This window comes from Arvicanthis niloticus, chromosome 20 (genome assembly GCF_011762505.2).
Source record: "Arvicanthis niloticus isolate mArvNil1 chromosome 20, mArvNil1.pat.X, whole genome shotgun sequence".
NCBI classification, from domain to species: Eukaryota; Metazoa; Chordata; class Mammalia; order Rodentia; family Muridae; genus Arvicanthis; species Arvicanthis niloticus.
Genome location: NC_047677.1, coordinates 49,041,591 through 49,054,021, shown reverse-complemented (window position 1 = coordinate 49,054,021; position 12,431 = coordinate 49,041,591). Strand labels below are relative to the sequence as shown.

General features: G+C 56.2%; 2 protein-coding genes across 6 annotated transcripts; one reads left to right on the top strand and one right to left on the bottom strand.

Annotated features, from left to right (window-relative positions):
- Window positions 1-32: 32 nt before the first annotated feature.
- On the top strand, window positions 33-3,355 carry Egfl8 (EGF like domain multiple 8). Of its 4 annotated transcripts, none has more exons than XM_034524787.2 (9): window positions 33-915; window positions 1,304-1,481; window positions 1,684-1,806; window positions 1,910-2,019; window positions 2,105-2,200; window positions 2,391-2,561; window positions 2,639-2,718; window positions 2,797-2,950; window positions 3,126-3,355. In XM_034524787.2, exons 2-9 carry the CDS (start codon window positions 1,381-1,383, stop codon window positions 3,167-3,169), a joined length of 879 nt encoding a protein of 292 aa, XP_034380678.1. In that variant the 5' UTR covers window positions 33-915; window positions 1,304-1,380; the 3' UTR covers window positions 3,170-3,355. The 4 variants fall into 4 exon arrangements, with proteins under 4 accessions (XP_034380678.1, XP_076772822.1, XP_076772823.1 ...); XM_076916707.1 differs by having other exon boundaries at window positions 33-934; window positions 1,294-1,481; XM_076916708.1 differs by having other exon boundaries at window positions 34-718; window positions 1,294-1,481.
- Window positions 3,286-12,044, bottom strand: Agpat1 (1-acylglycerol-3-phosphate O-acyltransferase 1). 2 transcript variants are annotated; one of them, XM_034524780.2, is made up of 7 exons: window positions 11,495-12,044; window positions 5,828-6,027; window positions 5,509-5,642; window positions 5,035-5,210; window positions 4,833-4,928; window positions 4,679-4,751; window positions 3,286-4,416 (listed from the first exon to the last, which is right to left on the bottom strand). In XM_034524780.2, the coding sequence occupies exons 2-7, from the start codon at window positions 6,016-6,018 to the stop codon at window positions 4,232-4,234; spliced, it is 855 nt and encodes a 284-aa protein (XP_034380671.1). In that variant the 5' UTR covers window positions 6,019-6,027; window positions 11,495-12,044; the 3' UTR covers window positions 3,286-4,231. The 2 variants fall into 2 exon arrangements, with proteins under 2 accessions (XP_034380671.1, XP_034380670.1); XM_034524779.2 differs by lacking the exon at window positions 11,495-12,044 and adding an exon at window positions 10,150-10,651.
- Between the last annotated feature and the right edge of the window lie 387 nt (window positions 12,045-12,431).

Here is a 12,431-nt window from a genome sequence, read left to right as displayed (position 1 = left end):
CTGGGCTCCCCCCAAGAGGGTGGGGATAGAGAGCCTGGGGCCTGGATGCCCGGATGCATGGCCTGGGGTGGGGACCCCCTTGGTGTTTCCTTCCTCTCAATGCCCATTCTGTGTGGGTTCCTGACTCTGCGGGTCCTTTCCTGCTGAAGACAATTCTCTTCCTGTCCCAGCCTAGGGTTAGGGGGCTAAGCCCCAGGCTCTGCCAGTTTGGGCCTCAGCCTCATGGGTGAAATTGGCCTGCCACCCCCTGACTAGACGAGGGGGCTGAGGGTCAGGGTGGACATGTGTCATCCCCCTTGACCTTTGGAGGCCAGGACTGGGTGAGGGGCTGTACAGTGAGTCTCCCTCTGCCTGGGAGGAGGAATTTGGACTGAGACAATAGGGCCCTGTCTCTTCTGGCTTGGGGGTGGTGCCCCTCAGCCCCCAACAAATGCCATTAAGAGATGGAGAGTTTTCCCCTTGGCGCCTTGGGCTGCCCCTGCCCTTCTGTGACGGCTGCTTTCTTTCCTCAGCTGGTCTGGCCTCCTTGGCCATGACCTGCCCTTGCTTTGTTTCCCGCCCTCTCTCCCTGTCCTCACATTATCCCACAGTCTGTTAGGCTGAAGGGGGTGGGGTTCTGATTGTTATTAGAGCCGGGAACTTCTGGTTTGGGGTCCATAATTTGGGGGCCTCTGAAAGTTGTGTAGGACCTGCCGAGTGGCACTGAGCTGAAGAGAAGGTGAGGAAGGCAAGGCCTGACTATTGAGCCAACCAGCCTGAGTCAGAGGAGCTAGTGGGAGTGGGCAGGACTGGGACGGAGGCTGCTGTGTGGTCCAGCCCCTTTGCATCTTCTCAGCCAGAGGCCCACCCGCCAGTGTAAGCTGCCGCTGTGGCTGAGGCTGCTGCAGCTGCAGTCTCCTGGACAGGGGAAAACAGGTAGGAAGAGGAGAAGCAGGTATGTAGGGAGAGGAAGTCAGTGGTGGCATCACTTCACCTTCCGGTGCAGATGAGGGAGGGATGCTTCTGAGTGAAGGATGTCTGGGGTGTGGGTGGTGTGGGAGAGCAGTGGTGGTCGAGACGTGTTCAGGATGTTCAGGTTTGGCTGTAAGGTGTGTACACTTGTGAAAGTGACATATTCTAAGGCATTGTGCAAGGGTTGTGTGGGAAGGCTGGCCATGAGCACACGGAGTGGATTAGGGTGAGCCTGTCTGGGGACTGAGGGATCATGATGTACTGGCAGGACATATTGGTTAGATGTGCAGGCCGCTGCAGACCATGTGAGTGGCTCAGGAAAAGTCAATGTCCTGACCTCAGGTTGCTTTAGGAGGGCTTCACCTAGAGAGCCAAAGAGAAGGGGAACTCCGGTAACCGCTCCTCCGCAGCCCTCAGAGGGAAAGAGCCATGGGGCCCTGGGCTGAGCTGTGTGTTTTCCTACGGGGACTCTCATTCATCCTGGTACTGATGACAGGCGAAGGAGCCAAAGGAAGATCTTTCAAAGAAAGGTGACAGCCAATGCGGAGGGCTGAGGGGAGGTCTTTGCTGGGACTGGGTTTGGCATGGGGCAGAAGACAATTCAAAGTACAGAATGAGGCAAGATGCCAGGATGCGGGGGAAGGGTGGGAGGGGGTGCCTGGTCTTGGCTGTGTGAGGCACTGAGGGCCCGACACACTCCTGTCTTCCCCCTCCTCCTTGGTGTGCCTGCAGTTTGGGGGTGTGCTCCAAGCAGACGCTGCTGGTTCCGCTCCGTTACAACGAGTCCTACAGTCAACCGGTGTACAAACCCTACCTGACCCTGTGTGCTGGAAGGCGTGTGTGTAGCACCTACAGGTGAGAGGTGAAGCCCTAGGACTCCCAGGTCTCTCAAGGGGATCCCAAGAGCCTAGCCCAGGATGGGTGCCCAGGATTCCGTGCCAGCTTCCTTGCGTTCTAGGACCACGTACCGTGCAGCCTGGCGGGAGGTGAGGCGGGAGGTACCACAGACACACGTCCTGTGCTGCCAGGGCTGGAAGAAGCCACACCCAGGAGCTCTCACTTGTGAAGGTGAGGCTGGGACTCCAGGCTGAGGGAGGTGGCTGGGGAGCTGGCCCTGTGTCTGATCTTAACTCTCTTTCCAAATGCACCCTAGCTATCTGCTCCAAGCCTTGTCTTAATGGAGGTGTCTGCACTGGACCAGACCAATGCGAGTGTGCTCCAGGCTGGGGGGGAAAGCACTGCCATGTGGGTGAGCAGAATGGTCTTCCCAACACACACACACACACACACACACACACACACACACACACACATACACACACACACACACACACACACACACACAAACACATGGGCAATGGGGGTGAGTGCTGGGATCGGGATTGCCCCACCCACCCTGGCATCCTGCCCCCTTCAGCTCCCTTCTTTCTGGTAACTAGATGTGGATGAATGCAGGACCGGCCTTACCCTCTGCTCTCATGGCTGTCTCAACACACTGGGCAGCTTCTTGTGTAGCTGTCCGCACTCCCTGGTGCTGGGTCCCGACGGACGCACCTGTGCAGGGGAGCCTCCCGAGTCCTCGACAAGTGCCAGCATCCTCAGTGTGGCGGGTGGGTGTGGGACACTGGTGGGGTGGGCCTGGTCCGTGCAGCCGGGGACGCCACCCTTGCATTCTCCTTTGTCCTAGTTCGGGAGGCAGACGGTGAGGAGCGTGCCCTGAGCTGGGAGATTGCAGACCTCCGTGGGCGTCTGGAGAGGCTGGAGCAGGTGAGCGGCTGGGAGAGGCATGGGTGCCGGTGTTCCTGGGACCGTGGCCGTGTCCTGAGGTACCGCTTTCCTTTGTAGTGGGCCACGCAGGCTGGGGCCTGGGTTCGAGCGGTGCTGCCCGTGCCTCCTGAAGAACTGAGGCCTGAACAGGTGGCTGAGCTTTGGGGCCGGGGTGACAGGATCGAGTCCCTCAGTGACCAGGTGCTGCTGCTGGAGGAGAGGCTGGGTGCCTGTGAGTCCTCTGCTCCTCTTCCTCCTCCATGACTGAAGACCTGGCCTTGAGTCAGCATTTTACACCTGAAACCCTCCCACACGGGATCTGGTCCCCAGGCTACCTGTGTGTTGTTGGGTAACTGGCAGGGCCCTCCCTCCAGACCACAGCCACCTTGCTTCTCTGCCCTGACCAGGTGCTCGTGAAGACAATAGCCTGGGGCCAAGCCTCCATGGATGATGAGGAACGCCCACGGCAGCTGGGGTACCAGACTTACACAGAAGCTACGCCTACTAACCCAGGCTCAGATCTGGGCATCACCCACTGAGGTGCAACAGGCCGCAGAGGACCCCACATCTCTCTTTCTCTTTATTTTCAGTTGCTTGCTGTTATCCAGATAATAAAAACCAACCACACAAAACTGGATCCCGCCCGTTCCTTCTTCCCCCAGCCTACCTCCTGGGCTTTAGGGATGGGTCTAGAGTGGGAGGCAAGGGGTGGCCAATGCCACTGGGAGGAAATGAAAATTGGCTCAGAGAGGGAGGTACCTCAAAAGAAAAAAGAAATAAATTAAGTGCCCTCCTCTCCCTCTTGCAGGGTCAGGTGCTCCCTAAAGCCCCAGGGAGTGGAGAACAGCTTCCGGTGTCTGCCTCTCCAAAATTTGGTTAGATGGTGCTGGGCCAGGACCCTGAAGACCACGACCTGGGGCCGGGGGAAGGCTGGGGGAAGCAGAGATTGGCATGTGGAGTGTGCTCAGCCCCCGGCACGGGCAGGGATGAGACCTCTGAGTTACAAGAGCCAGCCCCATAGAGGGTGACGGTGCTGAGGCAGTCCCCAGGTGAGCCTGTGAGGAGTGTCAGGTTCAGCTTCCAGCCACAGGATGAGTCCTCAAGAGAAGATAAGCCCAATCAATCTGTGGACTTGGGGGTGAAGGATGGATTGTTCCACAGAACGGATGAGTCCATTGTCCAGTGTAGGGCAGAGAGGGAGAGAAGGCCACAAAGAGACCACTGGGGAAGGGATGGGATGGAATGTCTCCCACCCTTGTATCGGATGAGCCACTTGAGATGAGGGGAGGCAACTGTCCCACAAGACAAGATGGCAGGTGGGGCTCGTAGTGGAGGCTGCACCCACGCAGGAGAGTCCACGCGTGGGACAGGGAGAGAGCACGGAGTGACATTCACTTCAGAAGTTGAAGATTCCAAAAGGAGAGTGGGGAGTGGGGACCTGGGAAGAGGCCTGGCCCTGCCTCAGGCCCTGGGTCGGAGGTACAGGGAGGAAGAAGGGGAGGACGGGTGGAGCTCAGAGCCGGGCCTCGACCGCTCCCCCAGGCTTCTTCAAACAGTCGCCGCCACCCAGGCCATCAGTGGAGATCTCCCGGAAGATAGTGAGCATGGAGTGCCGGACTCTGTCTGCCAGAGCTGGGACATCATCTGGTGTCAGCCCTTCTGTGGGCACTGGGGGCAGCACCCGCACCTGACATCGTCCTGGTGGGATGAGGAACAGTGTCATATCCTTCCCTCTACCTTGCCTGTTCTGGCCAACAGGTGACAAAATCCCCAGGCCTCTGTCCACACTGCAGTCATCAGTCCAGCTCTGCATACACCAGCTTCACTATCCCCCTCAGACCGTGACAATCCTCTGGGAGAGACTGGTACTTAAGATCCCCCTGCCTCAGGGACATTCCACAGCCTCCCATGCGCTTTCCGGCTACACCCTGCCCAGAGGCGTCAGTCCTGGTGAACTCACCAGAGGTGAAGCGTCGTTCCTTTTTGGAGTAGAAGTCTTGATAGGAGGACATGACGATGGGGACGATAGGGACCTGTGAGGAGCAGAGCAGTGAGGACCTAAGCCCTGGGCGGGCATGTGGGCGCGTGGGCGGGGGAGCAGATGCTGTGATCACCTGGGCCTGGACTGCAAGGTGGAAGGCGCCTCGTTTGAAGGGCAGCATGGAGCCATTGTGGTTTCTTGTTCCTTCAGGAAAAACCCAGACTCTTACCTGATGGGAGGCCATAAACATATGAGGAGGGTCAGCTGCTGCACGTTGTAGTAAGGACACAGCACTGACTCCCTAGTCCATAAATCCCCATCTGAGGAAGACTCACATCCTGGGTGAGCAGGGTCTGGGCCACCTCGGACATGACACTGATGGCGTCTCCTGTGCGTTTCCGGTCAATGAAGATGACTCCTGCCAGCCAGCAGGCCAGCCCAGCAGAGCCAGCCCAAAGTAGCTCACGCTTGGCAATGGGCACACAGCGATCTGGCAGTACCTCCATCATTCCTTGGCAGGGGTGGGGGATGGGGGGTGGATCAGGGCACAAGCAGCATCATAGGAGGCACCGCCATCCACCCCAGGTCACCACCCACACACACTAAAGAGTAGGTTGAAAAAGGCCTGAGAAACGAAGGAGGCTGACACAGGTAACCTGCTGAGGACAGGTGGCCCACCCCAAGGGAAGGAGGGTGACCCAAGAGGAAGGTGGCCCAAGGAAGGGTGACATCCAAGAGGAGGGAAAAGCAGGTGTGGGAGGGGCCAGAAGAGAAGGCTCTGCAGAGGACCGGGCCCTGTGAGGCCTCACCGAGCAGGTCGAGGGAACTCTGGTGGTTGGACACAACAACGTAGGGCTGCGTGGGAGGGAAGTGGTGAGCCCCCCGCACCTCCACTCGGATCCCATACAGGTATTTGACGTGGAGCAGCATCAGACGCAAGATCCTGTGGGGTCACGGCAAGGGGGCCCAGTGGGATCCACTGACACCCACTTACCCGCCTCTGTGCCCCCTACCTACTCCTCACATTCTGGACACCTGTGTGTCCTCTCCCCCATCCTTGTCTCTGGGTTTTCGTCTGGGTTCTTCTCCCCCTGGGGACCCACCACATCTCACCCCTCCGACTCTTACTTCATGTTCTCGACATTGCGTCCTCGCACGGCACACACGGGGATTGCGAGTATAGCCAGGAAGAGGATCCAGCCGTTGTAGAAGGCCATCTTGAAGAAATACTTGGCACTGGAGCTGCAGAACCACAGGGTGGACAGCAGGAGGAGCAGCAGCAGCAGCAGCGCCGTCCAGGCCCCGGGCCACAGCTCCATTCTAGTCACCTGTGGATGGGAGGAGCCAGGTTAACCAGGCACAGTGGGCTAAGCCGAAAGATGTTCCAAGGATCCAGAATGGGGAGGAACCCAGTCAGACAGCTTTTCTCTGCTGCTCCAGGACTCTAGATGCAGACAGACAAGAGCCCCAAACAAATGCACTCTCAGGTAAGTGAGGGGAAACAGCAGGGAGTGACGCTGGTGGCTAACACAGCGGCTAACATGGTGGCTGGGAAGCACTATGCTTTTTTAGGCAATTCACTCCAATTCAAGCTGACCTTGAACTCTGTAGCCCAGGCAGGCCTCTAATTCATAGCGACCGACACTCCTCTTTCTCATACATGCTGAGGTAACAGGCACGGGGCACCACGACCTGCTCTGGACAGGTAGTCTATACGTGTACTGTCCACTTCCAATGGAGAGGGACTGAGATTGTTAAATGCACACCTGACTCTTGAGGATTCTGGGTGAAAAACAGACAGGTAACCCATCTCACTAATACTCACCCCACCTCCCAGTGCATGAAGGGTAAGAGTTCTACCACCTGACCTAATCTTTTACCAACTTCTGGTTCTTCTGGCTTCGGTTAAAGATACTAATAAAAAGAACTTCACTGTTTCTCTTTGCCTGTGGTTATCAAAAGTTTAAAACTAAAGGGCAGCTCCATTTTCTGTCTGGTGGACAGTGCTGGTCTATGTTAAACCCTAGATATGGTCCACATAGTAGTTTACAATTTGCCTCACCGCTTTCACAGGAAATGGCTCTAGGGAAGAGCCATTACCTCAGGCAGCGTGGCTCCTCCGCAGGCAGCAGCAAGCTTCTAGGTAAAACCTAATCACCCTGCGCTCTTGGACCCTACCACACTGTCACTGCATGAACACACACACACACACACACACAGAGGAGCACCCACACAAGTACACACATGAGCACCCCCACACACATACAAACACACACACACACACAAGCACACACACACACACCAGATGTGGAAACAATGCCTAGCAAACACTGAGGAGCAAGAACAGAGGCTCATGTCACAGATACAAAAATCTCGGCGTGTAGAGGCTAATATACTCACACACAAACACAAATTTACTATCAAACCAGGTGACAGATACAGTAAATTCATATCTAGAAAACTCTCTTCTCCCCAGGTGACCTTTGTGCCCCGACACCCAACATACCAATGCGCTTCCACAGACAGGCACACAAACCCAACCTTCTAGTCTCTCCTTCTAGCCTCATGGAGTCAACGAGGGCGGGCAGAATTGTGTGAGAGGCCATAACAAGGAAATACAGTAAAAGGAACTTTTAATCCCAGCCAGGACAGGAAGAGGTTCAAGCAGGAAGAGATGAAGGAGAACATGCAGAACCTGCCTTCTGGGCCCTTCCTCTGTACTCTACTCTGCCCCACTGCTGGAGGCAGTCTCACAGGTGATAAAAGGCAGTTCTATACCTGTCTCTTCATGTAGGCCAAAGGCTCTTCCTTTCAGAGGAAGGCCCGCCCCACCCTTAGCCCCCAGAACTGGAAACTGTGGGCTTTCTAACTGTTCTGCCCAGCATCTTCAATCCCTGGGCTGTACGCTGCTTACAGTCAGTGTGCCCTTCACCCCTCCTCATGTGGCTGCCAGAGACGCTGTCACCTCAATCTGAGGCCTTTCTTGAAAAGTTGACTTGCGCTTCTCTGACCCCATCTCCAAAACGGTTGACTTCACATGCCCAGGTTTGCCAGACCTCCATGCTCTGCGCTTTGAGCACACTGTTCCTTCTGGCTGGCAGGCCCTACCTCCTCTTGCTTCACCCAGCCTGGCTTTCCAGTATCTTTTGGAACCTGGACAGGCCCATGTTTTCATTACAAATTTTCTTGATTACCCCAGTATATCCCCAGAGTGGTCTTGAAAGATGCTCCTGCCTGCACCTCCTGAGTGCTGGGACCAAAGGTGTGTGCCACCATGCTGGCACAATCAGTGCTTGTCAAGGCGTAGAGATATAAACTTGTGGGCCTCACCCACACTTCGTGAAGCCTGGTGCCAAGCCAACCTGTATGTTAACAACGCGCCTTCCAGGTAAGTGGGACGCTCGCTGGCCTTGGCAACTACTGACGGTGATAACAAGCTTTGGGTAAACGTTCACTGGGTTTTTTTCCTGCCCAGCTTCCTCCAGAAGTACAAGACTTCAGACCAGGGATGTCTTATTTCCAATGCCCAGACAGAAGCAGGCACAAAAGGTACTCAGCAAATCTTGGTGAAGGGATTATTTGGCCACAGACACCACCACAGTTGTTGAGCTGAGGCTAGGCATCATGGCTCTTGTTTCTGCTTCTTCTCATTTTGCTTCTGCAGTGCCAAGATTTTCAATGCTGGGCAAGTGCTCTACTACCGAGCTGTACTTGCAAGCCCAGGACTGGGCGGTTCTGATTGTCATAGATGGCTTCCTTCTTTAGGTATATTAATTAGGAAAAGTCATCTGACCCCCACCCCGCCAAATAGTGACCATATCAACAAGCCTTGGAGCAACCCATTGTGAACATACATGGCCATGGGGAAGCCACGGTGACAGAAGCCACATCATGAAGATGCCCTCTCACACAGTATGCATGACAGGACCAACATGCCACCACACTCTTGTCATCAAACATGCCAGCTCTGCAGAGTGGGGCAGACAGTGGTCCATCCATGGATACAGGCACTGGGGCTCACCACAGGACAGACAGCATTAAGCTGTGACTCAAACTATGAACTATCCGTCTTTCTCTCACGGAGAGAAACGGATGTGAAGAGACAGGTCAAGTGGTCAGCAAAGAAAAGCAGAGGAAGAACGGTCCTTTGGGACATGGGTGTTGTGACACATGCATGTAAGGAATACCAGGCTAGCCTTGGCTAAATGTCAAGCTCAAGGCCAGCCTAGGGTATGTGAAACTGCCAGGTGGTAGGAGTGGAGATAAAAAAAGAAAAGAAAAAGAATTCTTAGCTGGACATGGTGGCATACGCTTTTAATCCCAGCACTCAGCAGGCAGAGACAGATGAGCTTCAGGCTAGCCAGGACTCCGTGAGACTCTATCTCAAAACAAAACAACCAAAGCTACGTTGGGGATTAACACTTGTTTAACACTTGGTCTGAGGAAGGATCATCTTTAGACGGAAATGTTTGAAGATCCATAAACACACTGCAACGTCAAACGGGTTCATGAGCATACAGACAATCACACTGACAGCGAAATTACGAAGTAAAGGGCAGATGCAACCAGTACACGCTATACAGCTGTGCCACATCGACGTGTCGTCACACCACGGGGCATGCAGATCTCTGGTGAGAACCATGTCTAGTAGAACAGGTTACCGTGGTCACAACAGGGCTAAAGCCCCTGAATCCCACACAGGGGGAAGAATCCTGCACTCTCTGGAACTGCACACCCGTGAGGCCGAGGGACTAAGCTAAGTCAGACAGGGGAAGGCACAGAGCATGTAGGCAACATGGAAACAAACGCCCAACAGGTGTAGCACACCAAGTTCTCACACAAATTTTGACACTGGAGCGTGTCACAAACTGAACTTTACGCATGGACGTGAAACAGGAGAGCCACTCTTTTGGGAGTTTAAACGTCTTTCTCTACAGCCCGTGGAGAGCACAGGGCGGCACAGAAGCTATCCGACCTATCCAAGGCACTCGGAGCCTCCCACAGGACACGCGTGTTTTAGTGAGGGTCTCTGTGTGGGAGGCCGCTTCCAGAGAAGAGCTTCTGTGCCTGGAGGTTAACGGGTGCTGACAGCATTCCTAGGAAGCGGTCCTGGCCGCCTCACCGCCACCCAGAAGTCATGTGGGGCTAGAACGCAGCAGAAGGGCTGGGAAACCTGAAGGGAGTCCCCTCTTCAAGACTCGCCCCCTTGTCCACACCCCTGTCCCCAATTCGGAGTTACCCTCCCTCCTCTCGCCCGCCTCTTGCACTCAGAGCGAGCCCCTCCACCTCGGAGCCTGTCCCCAGCCCTCGTCGCTCCCATTCTTACGCTCAGGCCCCTCTCTCCCCCCAGCAACCCTGTCCCCAGCCGGCCCTCCCGGCCCCATCTCTCCCCATCCCCGTCCCTCTCGGCCCCCTCCTCCCAAAGCCTCCCACCCCCTTCCCGCCCACACCTCAATGGGGCGGGGAGCCTGGGGGACGGCCCCCTCCCCAGCCAGGCTGCGGCAGCGGTGGTGGCGGCTGGCTGTATCTCTGCCTCGGTGTCGGTGCCAAGGGGGCGACAGGATTTGGGGATGTCCTAGCCCCGGCCGATGGAGGGGTGGTGGGAGTGGGAAGCTGGGCCCATAGCGGTAGGAATGGTGGGGGGCCGTACCCCCGACACCCTCCCTCCCTCCCTGCCGGCTCTCTGAGGGCCGGGGCTACTGCCGCCGCTATCTCCCCCACCCCTCCCAGCGCCTGCTGACTTCCGGGGCTGGCCAGGAAGTGGGGGGCTATGATGGGCAGCGAGCTTCGCCAATCGCCTCTTCAGAGACCCGCATCTCCTCCCCACGCCGGCCAGGCCTCTCGCTGGCCCCGCCCCGGGGAGCTCCGTGGAGCTCGCGGCCTCGGTCAGCTACTTCGCTCGGTCCACCGGTTTCAGCACCTGTGACCCTGGCTCCGTCCCTGCTCTGTCCCTCTGCATCGCCCAGCTTCGCTCGCACGCTCTCTGACCCCGTTGTTGCGTTTCTCTGAACCCCAGCGCTATGTAACGCTAGGATTCCCAAGCGCCCCCGCCCCCTTTCCTGTCCCCCCATTCAATCGCAGACGTTTGTGAAGTACCTTCTGAATTCAAGCATTAGGTTCACCTTATTTTGTTCGGGACTCCGGCTTTCCCTGAACAGCTCTCCAGCTTCCTGTCCACTTACCCTTTGTCCCGGGTGTCCATCTCCCCCACCCACCTTTGGTCTTTAAAGATAAAGGGGCCCTCTGACCTTCTCTCCCTTTCAAGCTTGCTTGCCTGCGTACTTTCCTAGTTCTTTATTCACCCAGTCTGAGCCAACCCCTCCCCTCGACACAGAATCTGGCTGCTGCCTTTGCTGGGGATATGCTTGTAATAGCAGCACGTGAGAGCCTGGGGCAGGAGTACCCGAGTTTGAAGCTATAGTTGAGCCTTGTAAGAATCTAAGTCCTTTCTTTCGATGGAATTTGAACAATAAAGCACTGCTTCCTAAGGGTGATGGAATGACGGGATGAGCCATGTATCCGACTGGCCAAACCCTACTTCCTCAAACTCTGGACCGCTCCGTGCTCCTACCTCCATATTCACTTCGGCATCTAAACCTCAACACTCCAGAATCTTCGCTTCTCCGTACCTGAGAGTCCCAGCTTCTTCTCACCTTTCTTTATTCCTCAGGCCCTTTTATCAAGGTATTGGACAATCCTTAGCTAGACTGTTACTGTCTCCCGCCCATGGACACCTTTGCCCTGGATGATTTACATGACTTGATGAAGAGCCCTTGGTAGTGAGAGGACTGTTACCTAATTCTGGGCCTTGGGCCACAGTGAGGATCACTGAGTGTAGGAAAGGCCCAAGCTGCCAGCGGTCCAGCCAGGAAGAAGGTCCAAATCTCTGCAGGGCAAATTACAAGGAAGGGGCGGATCTACTCCATCCTGCGGCGGGTCACCCAAGAGTCGGGCTCTGGTCTTTGGGCGCCCACTCATAAGGGGGTGGAACCAGTCCTTTCCTGCTTTTAAGCTTTGGGACGGAGTTGAGGTCCACTGTGGTCTGCTGTGTCACATTACAACGGTGAGCCTTTGGCTCGGTCCTGCGGTGAGAATCACCTAGAGAGGCTGAGTCGTCCAACCGAGAGAGTGGGGTTAACAGCAGCGCCACAGACCGACGGCCGCACCGTACACACGTCGGGCTAGCCCCAGTTCTGCTCCCCGCTTCTCCAAGAGGGAGGGGCGGACCCAAGGTCTTCCCGCTACGTCACCCAAGAAGGCCGGAGCCATCTTGAACCCTGCGACCCTGGTACTTCTGCCCTTTTATGCCCCCCGAGCGCTACACCGTCTCTCCGGGCCTCAGCCAATCAGCGGCGAAGTAAACCGCCCAATCAAGCGGAGAGACAGTGTCCCCGGCGAAAGACCCGGATGAGGTCAAGCCACGGCCTTTGAACTGTAGGGTCCGCCAATAGCGGAGGGGTTGCCATGGTGACGAGGCCGAGTGAAGGGGTGGGACTGGAGTCGGCGCAGCCTTCGTCGGGTTGGCCCATTCCACGCCCCTCCCCGCTTATTGCGCATGCTCATCCTTCCGTGTCATGCCAGCCAATCATTTGATTTGGAACCGTTCGCTCTAAAGTCCAATAGGAACCCGGACATTCTTCAAAAGAGGAAGAGAAGGAAAGAAAGCGGCTCATAGTGGGCGAGTTCTGCAGTCCTGAGCCAATCCCTTCTGAGCTTTGGTTATGACTGGCAG

Coding starts and splice junctions, on each gene's coding strand:
- Egfl8 (XM_034524787.2), top strand. CDS start 1,381: ATGGGGCCCTGGGCTGAGCTGTGTGTTTTCCTACGGGGACTCTCATTC. Junction 1,807..1,909: donor CGTGTGTGTAGCACCTACAG/GTGAGAGGTGAA, acceptor CTTGCGTTCTAG/GACCACGTACCGTGCAGCCT. Junction 2,951..3,125: donor GGAGGAGAGGCTGGGTGCCT/GTGAGTCCTCTG, acceptor TGCCCTGACCAG/GTGCTCGTGAAGACAATAGC.
- Agpat1 (XM_034524780.2), bottom strand. CDS start 6,018: ATGGAGCTGTGGCCCGGGGCCTGGACGGCGCTGCTGCTGCTGCTGCTC. Junction 5,211..5,508: donor GAGTTCCCTCGACCTGCTCG/GTGAGGCCTCAC, acceptor ACCCCTGCCAAG/GAATGATGGAGGTACTGCCA. Junction 4,929..5,034: donor AGACCCTGCTCACCCAGGAT/GTGAGTCTTCCT, acceptor GCCTCCCATCAG/GTAAGAGTCTGGGTTTTTCC.